Here is an 8,186-nt window from a genome sequence, read left to right as displayed (position 1 = left end):
TAGATAGATAGATAGATGGATAGATAAATACACTTTATTGATCTCAAGCTGGGAAATTGCAGTGTAGCAGCAGAATTAGACACAGTAACAACACACAGACACATCAAAAACAGTAATATAAAATGCAATATAAAAGATACATAGAAAATGTATAAAAAATGTATAAATAAGTGGTCTAATTAGTACAAAGTAAACATATAAAATACAGTATAATTTGCAGTGAACAGATTATGTAAGGTGCTTCTGATTGTATTGTTCTGAACAGTTGAACTGTTATTGTACAGTGTGATGGCATGTGGCAGGAAAGATTTCCTGTATCTGTCCCTTTGACAGCGGAGCTGGAGCAGTCTGTGTGAGAAGGTGCTCCACTGTCTGACCACTGTGTGATGGAGAGAGTGCTGATCATTGTCTATGATGGCAAACAGTTTGTTCAGCGTTCTCCTCTCCACCACAGACTCAAAAGACTCCAGCCTGAGACCAAGTACAGAGCCAGCCTTCTTGATGATTTTATCAAGTCTGTTGGTGTCACTGGCTCTGATGCTGCCGTCCCAACACACAACAGCAAAGAAAAGGGCGCTGGCAACAGCCGACTGTAAGAAGATCTCCAACATATTGCTGCACACGTTGAAGGATCTCAGCTTCCTCAGGAAATAGAGTCTGCTCATACCCTTCTTGTACACAGCCTCGGTGTTAGAGTTCCAGTCCAGTCTGTTGTCGATCACCACTCCCAAGTATTTGTAGTCCTCCACCTCCTCCACCACCTCCCCCCTGATCTGTAGTGGCTGTGAAGGCATCCTCTTCTTCCTTACCAAGTCGATCACCATCTCTCCGGTCTTGTTAACGTTCAGCCTCAGGTGATTCTGCTCGGACCACTCTTCAAAGTTGTCTACCAGTGTCCTGTACTCACCCTCATCCTCTACCCTTACACAACCGACAACAGCTGAGTCGTCAGAAAACTTCTGTTTCTACTGTGTGAAACACAACTAGGGAGGAGGGACACGGAGGATAGCTAGAAGCAAGTGCTCCTCAAGAATGAAGGGGTGGATAGAGGGATGCAAGCCAGTATATTCGTCACTGCATATTGTTTCTGTTTGAATGTTTCTCCTCCATATGGTGGCTGCTGGAGAACACACACACACACACACACACACTCACACACACACACACACACACACACACACACACACACACACACACACACACACACACACACACACACACACACACACACACACACACACACACACACACACACACACACACACACACACACTACAGTAGTAGTCATAATGTTGGATTCATATGCTATGACTACATGTCATGGCATTTTCTTCACAGCAATGACACATTTCCAGCTGAATTGTCAACCCTTTTCAAGAAATATGAAAGAAAAAAAAAATACAACTTTCACAAACCACGGCAGCACACGTTTTCCTTTTCTCTCAAACAGGTTGTGCTGCCAGAGTGTGTAAGTGTGTGTGTATGCATGTGAGTGAGAACATGAGCCAAACAAAACACAGGCAAAGGGCCAGTCTTTAAGCACTACAGTCAGTGTGAGAGTGGAGTCTCCCTCTGACACACTGATGTGAAATAGATATTTTGCTGAATTCAACCCGGCTCTGTGTCATGTAGTGTAGCCAGAGCTCGGAGCATTGGAGGTCCATTTTGCATCATCTAGCTGATTTCCACCAAAAGTTGATAGGATTTCTGGGATACTGGCTGTGTAAGCATGTGTGTTTACTGCCATTCATCTCAAGTAAATGATTTCTGAATTAAAAATCAGTTTTGTAATGGATTTGTGCAATGTATATGTCAATTTAAAAAACATAAAAGTTCATGTATTTCACAGTTTTCCATTAAATGACATATGAGGAAGGAGTTAGTTTACTATATTGTGTTTTAAATTGAAACAAATTGTATTGAATTTAACAAATGGTGTATACATTAGCATTAGCATCAGAAGGGATATTTAATGGCTAGGTCAAAATAATGCTCACAGCTTCTTAGAAATGCTTCGTCACAACTAATCACAGAAGGCACAGGATCAGCTCTTGACTGGATCGTATTTCCTTGTAACCCCTCAGTAGCAGACAGCAAGAGACTCTAAACTAGCAAGACTCGTTGCTATAGTAGCCCAACTTAGCAGCTAATTTTAATATCCTTTTGTGACTTCATCATGACAGACAGCTACAGCTAAACTTATTTCACATTAAACGTATCCATCCATGAATCCGTTCTTTGACAAAAAGTTTGGAAAGATTTTTGAAAAATATCAAATATTTTGATAGCTTCTTGTAACTTTGTAATGCTAGCTAGGCTAGCTAGCCGAGAGCTGCTGTGTGTTGCTTTCTTCCCCTTCTTCTGTTATATTTTGTTATGTCGCATAATTTCTGATTATGTTTTTTTATTTTTACATTTAATTCCACAAAATCAGAATTCTCAGTAGAGCTTATGAGGTATAACCTTAAATTTGTATTTGACTGACAACATGAGTGAGAATGGGATTTTGACAGTTCCGAGCAGCCAACATGACACAAAAATGTAACCTACCAGCAGGTACAAATGTTTGCTAGTAATTTGTTTCCACTGACTGGAATCACACACAGAGACAGACAGACAGACACAATAAATACAGATACATTAAGTCATAATTCCTGTGCGCGTGTGTGTGTGTGAGAGAGAAAGGAATAAAGTTAGCCCCCCCATGGGTCTCTGCATTCTACCAAATCAAGTGATGAGCGTCTCTGTCTGTCTGTCTGTCTGTCTGTCTGTCTGTCCGTCTGTCTGTCTCTCTCTCTCTCTCTCTCTCTCGAAATAGGAAATAATGGGGTGATTAAATAGAGTCGTATATTAAAGTACAGCTGACATTAGAATTAGCATAATGGGCTCTCGCCTCGGGCTGCATACTTTATTTGCCATCTGCGTTGGACTCCCTTCCCCCGGGAGGGCACACGCACACATGCTAATGCATGCACTCTCACGCACACACACACACACACACACACACGCACACACACACACACACACACACACACACACACACACACACACACACACACACACACACACACACACACACACACACACACACACACACACACACACACACACACACACACACACACACACACGCATGCATGCACGCACGCGCGCTTCCCCCAAACAAAAATCTTGACCCGCTCCTTAAATATCCTTGCACTACGGCCGGAGAGAAATGGCTTTTCAGTACAGAAACACACACACTATCTCACTCTTCCACACACACACACCCCTCTGCTCTTAATTGTTGGGCAAACATTATCATCGACTGCCCCCCTACCACCCCACCTAATGACTTCTGTAAGCAGATGAGAAGTTCAGCTGAAAGACGGAGGATGGAGGGAGTGTCCTCTCCCTCCAGTTTTAACTAATGGATCAATGGGTTGAGAAAACATAGAGAGGGAGCGAGGGCTGGATGTTTCTTTTCTGGAGTGTTCAGACTCTTAATATTCAGCAATAAAACAGCTTGTGTGTGTGTGTGTGTGTGTGTGTGTGTGTGTGTGTGTGTGTGTGTGTGTGTGTGTGTGTGAGTGAAAGCATAGATAGAGAGAAGGTGCAGACAAAAGCTGAGGCATGGGGAGCTGTTATTGTCATTGTACGTGTGTGTGTGTGTGTGTGTGTGTGTGTGTGTGTGTGTGTGCTGTCCATTATAATTAAGTCAAAAGGCTCAAAAGTACTGTGGAGGTGAACAGCTGTTCCGCCTCCCGCCTGTCCACACACACACACACACACACACACACACACACACACACACACACACACACACACACACACACACACACACACACACACACACACACACACACACACACACACACACACACACACGAGAGAGAGAGGTGAGTGCAAGTGAGAGGAGATATTTTTCCATGAGAAGAGGATAGGTGTTAAAGTTTCATATCAAAGACAAATGAAATCATTAAATCACTGAGTGTTGAATTATTAAAGGAACATTTTGGGTTTTTTCTGGTTTTCTTTGAAAAAAAAGATGAAATGTTTCTGATACGTTCTTAAATAGATCCCTTTTCAGGATTTTCATATGTATTTTAACAGACTTATTTTGTAGCAAACATCGTTGGAGGGTCTTTAATATTCAAACATGTAATTTAAATTTACCAGATATATCTTTAACACAATAATATATAATTCATTGATTTGATTGTTTGTATATTTTTCATTATGCATGTACTTCAATGTATTTCTTCAGGCATGTATTCCCAGACTTAAGGGAAGGGAAGTAGACACTTAGATGTGTTCATAAACAAAAATTACAAGTTCCTTTTGATATAAACACAAATAGCATTATAACACTGAAAACATTATCATATAGCATACAGTTCTGTATTAATGTGTCTGTGTGTGTGTGTGTGTGTGTGTGTGTGTGTGTGTGTGTGTTTGTGTGTGTGTGTGTGTGTGTGTGGAGCTGCTAGAAAAAAAAAACATGACCATGTACACATACACACAAATACGGGAAACAATTACAGCAGCATATGTTTCCCTTAGTATCTGAAATTAGTGTACTAGGTCAAGACAACAAGCTCTAATTTAATATAAATGAGAGCGAGAACAAGAGCACAATTACCATTATCTTTATTTGTGTTTGTGTGGGCGTGCCCCTCAGCCTGTTTAGTGTGTTCTTTAGTCACGGCTTTTGCTTGGTTGTGCTGTTGTAGTTGTTTCTTTTTAAATGACGAGAACCTGTGTGAATTTCATAAAAGCACTTGCAGTAATTAATTGTTCAAAGTACAAAACAGGCCTGCTCTCCCAAAATCATATTGATTTGTCTTGGTAAAATATGTTTAGATATTTGGGTTACTTGATTTCACCTCATGTATTAAAATTGAATGACCAAGTTGAAATTCAAGGGCCCCTGCCTGATGAAATGGTGAAAATCTCACTTTTAAAAAAAAGCGTGATAAAGGCATTTTAGCCAATGTTATTTGAAGGCTGTGCCTTGTTTATTCAAACCAGCTCATAACACAGTGTTTATTGGAGATCATTCATTTATTTGTATGGCTCTTGTCGGATTAAAAAAAAAAAAATACTCACAGAAGAGTCAAGACCTTTATTTACTGGTGTGAGATTAGTCTTTCTGAAATTATTCTTGAACTTATTCATCCTCTATCTTTATCAATATGAGTTTGGTATCTCTAACTGAGCAAACATTACAGACTGCTAGGAGAATTTCCAGGCTTTTTAAATTAATTAATTAAACACACACACACACACACACAGTCAACCAATCCACACCAATCCGGTGTGACTGAAAATGCACTTGTCAAAAGTGTGATAAGTAGGTAGCATTTATGTGGCAACATGATGTGTCAAGGCCTTTCCAGCTACCATGAGTATTAGGCAACATATCCACAGTTATCTCACTGCTTTTCAGCTTTCAGCTTTTAAGAAAAGCTTACACATTGCAAATCAACTGTTTTTTTATGTACTGTTAAATTTTATGTAGAAATTAAGTAGATTTTATGGTGACATCTTATGAAAGGAATCTGTTTCATCGCGCTTGAAATATGCTCGTCATCTCAGTTGCGTTGTTTATTTTTGACCAAAGTTCTAAGAGCATTGTATAAATGAGTTGGTTCACAGCTGAAATATTTAATGTATTTCCTCCTCTGTGTATTGCAGGTGGCAGGGATGAGCCTTCCAGCTATATATGTACCACCTGTAAGCAAACGTTCCCCAGCGCCTGGTTCCTGCTGCAGCATGCCCAGAACACCCATGACATTCGCATATACCTGGAGTCTAACCCCTCCAGCACAGCCCTCACCCCGCGCATCACTATGCCTCCACCCATGTGCAACGACTCCATCCCACAGTCCCCCCTCACCAACTTTCTTGGGGAAAACAACCCCTTCCACCTCCTGAGGATGACGGGCCCCCTGCTCCGGGAGCCTCCCCCAGGCTTCATGGAGAACCGCCTCCCCAACACACCTCCATTCATCAGCCCACCTCCCCGCCACCACCTGGACCCTCATCGATTAGAACGCCTTAGTGCAGAGGAAATGGGACTCATCTCACAGCACCCCAGTGCCTTTGAGAGGGTGATGCGGCTAACACCCATGGCCATGGAGTCCCAGTCCATGGACTTCTCCAGGCGGTTACGTGAATTGGCGGGAAATAACAACAGCACCACACCACCATTGTCACCCAGCAGGGCCAACCCTATGCACCGACTAATAAACCCCAACCCTTTCCAGCCTGGGCCAAAATCACCATTTCTGAGCTCCCCTCCTTTACCGCCGATGCCCCCAAACAGCACTACCCCTCCCCAGACACAGAACAAGGTCAAGTCCTGTGAGTTCTGCGGTAAGACCTTCAAGTTTCAGAGCAACTTAGTGGTGCATCGGCGCAGCCATACTGGAGAAAAACCATACAAGTGCCAGCTGTGTGACCATGCCTGCTCTCAGGCCAGCAAGCTGAAACGCCACATGAAGACCCACATGCACAAGGCTGGATCCCAGACGGGGCGCTCAGATGATGGACTCTCCACCACAAGTTCCCCAGAGCCAGGTACCAGTGATGTCACAGGTGACGCCATGAAGAATCGTGATGGGGACTTCCAGGGGGAAGGCAATGAGGAGGAAGAAGAGGAGGAGGAAGAAGAGGAGCTTGAGAATGAGAGTCGACCAGAATCCAACTTCAGTATGGAGTCTGAGTTCTTCCGGAACAGGGAAAATGGCTCTAAATTGCCCTCAGAGGAGAAGTCCTCACTCGCCCTTGAGAAGATGGTGGAAGGAGGGGGTCTCAACTCGATACAGCAGTACAATAATTTGATAGTTGACAATCGTAAAAGGATGCCCTTCTCCAAGAGGGGCTCGGATGGCCAGCGGGACACTGGGGATGAGGACTCAGTGGCTGGGGAGATTGACCACCACCAGCGGGAAGAGAGGACAACCATTAACGGGCGGAACTGTGGCTCCGGCGACTCTTTCTCAGGCCTGTTTCCCCGTAAGCCCACTCCTATCACCAGCCCCACCCTCTCCAACTCCTCAAATAAGAGGATCAAGATTGAGAAGGACTTGGACATTCCCCCAGCACCACACATCCCCTCTGAGAACGTCTACTCACAGTGGTTGGTGGGCTATGCTGCCTCACGACACTTCATCAAAGACCCTTTCCTAGGCTTCACTGACTCCAGACAATCGCCCTTTGCCACCTCCTCTGAGCATTCATCTGAGAACGGCAGCCTGCGGTTCTCAACGCCCCCAGGCGACCTGCTGGATGGAGGCCTGTCAGGCCGTAGCGGCACCGCCAGTGGAGGCAGCACACCTCATCTAGGTGGAGGTCCAGGCCGGCCTAGCTCCAAGGACAGCAGGAGGTGCGACACCTGCGAATACTGCGGTAAGGTGTTCAAGAACTGTAGCAACCTGACGGTGCACCGGCGCAGTCACACTGGCGAGAGGCCCTACAAGTGTGAGCTGTGCAACTATGCCTGCGCCCAGAGCTCCAAGCTCACGCGCCACATGAAGACACATGGCCAGCATGGTAAGGAGGTCTACCGCTGTGACATTTGCCAAATGCCCTTCAGCGTGTACAGCACTCTTGAAAAACATATGAAAAAGTGGCATGGAGAACATTTGATGACCAATGAGGTCAAAATTGAACAAACAGAGAGAACCTAAACCAGGGTCTCTGTTTCCATACTCTGCACCATACTTTGACATAAAAAATAAACAAAATGGGGTAGCTGGATACTAAATGTTAATTTTGGACTAATTTTGTGTTATTAAGAATCTGCCAACTGAGAAAAAAAAGAAGTGAAAACAGAGATCTTAACACCAGTTGAAGCTGTCTAAACTCCCTCATTTGGGGTTCCTTTTTAAACAATCAGTCAGTTGAGTTATAACATATGTGAAGCCTTTAACTGTGCAATAATTTCTGTATTTATTGTATTTTGTATTTTGGCATGTGCAGGTACATTATTATTTAGGCATTTAAAAAAAAATGTATTACTTTGATTTTGTTTTTCAAAAACCCACATGATAACCTGAGAGTTTTTTTTAGAAGACAAAAGTCCATTTTTAAGTAATCTCTTTTTGCCGCTGCTTGTAGGAAATTGTATATTAAGCTTAATGTGTGATTTCTTGAAGAGAAGCTGAATTCAATCTTCAATTTGAAAGTGGGGTTAACTGAGA

General features: G+C 43.4%; 1 protein-coding gene across 1 annotated transcript in view; it reads left to right on the top strand.

The window, feature by feature from the left end:
* Nucleotides 1-7,980, top strand: part of bcl11ba (BCL11 transcription factor B a) — a 30,773-nt gene extending 22,793 nt beyond the window's left edge. The window contains exon 3 of the mRNA XM_083923687.1: nt 5,677-7,980. Coding sequence (XP_083779813.1) covers nt 5,677-7,673 — 1,997 coding nt within the window. The 3' untranslated portion in view covers nt 7,674-7,980. The remainder of the gene's footprint in view (nt 1-5,676) is intronic.
* The last annotated feature ends 206 nt before the right edge of the window (nt 7,981-8,186 follow it).

This window comes from Echiichthys vipera, assembly GCF_963691815.1.
Source record: "Echiichthys vipera genome assembly, chromosome: 12".
Lineage (NCBI taxonomy): Eukaryota > Metazoa > Chordata > Actinopteri > Perciformes > Trachinidae > Echiichthys > Echiichthys vipera.
This window is presented reverse-complemented; position numbering and strand designations above follow the sequence as displayed.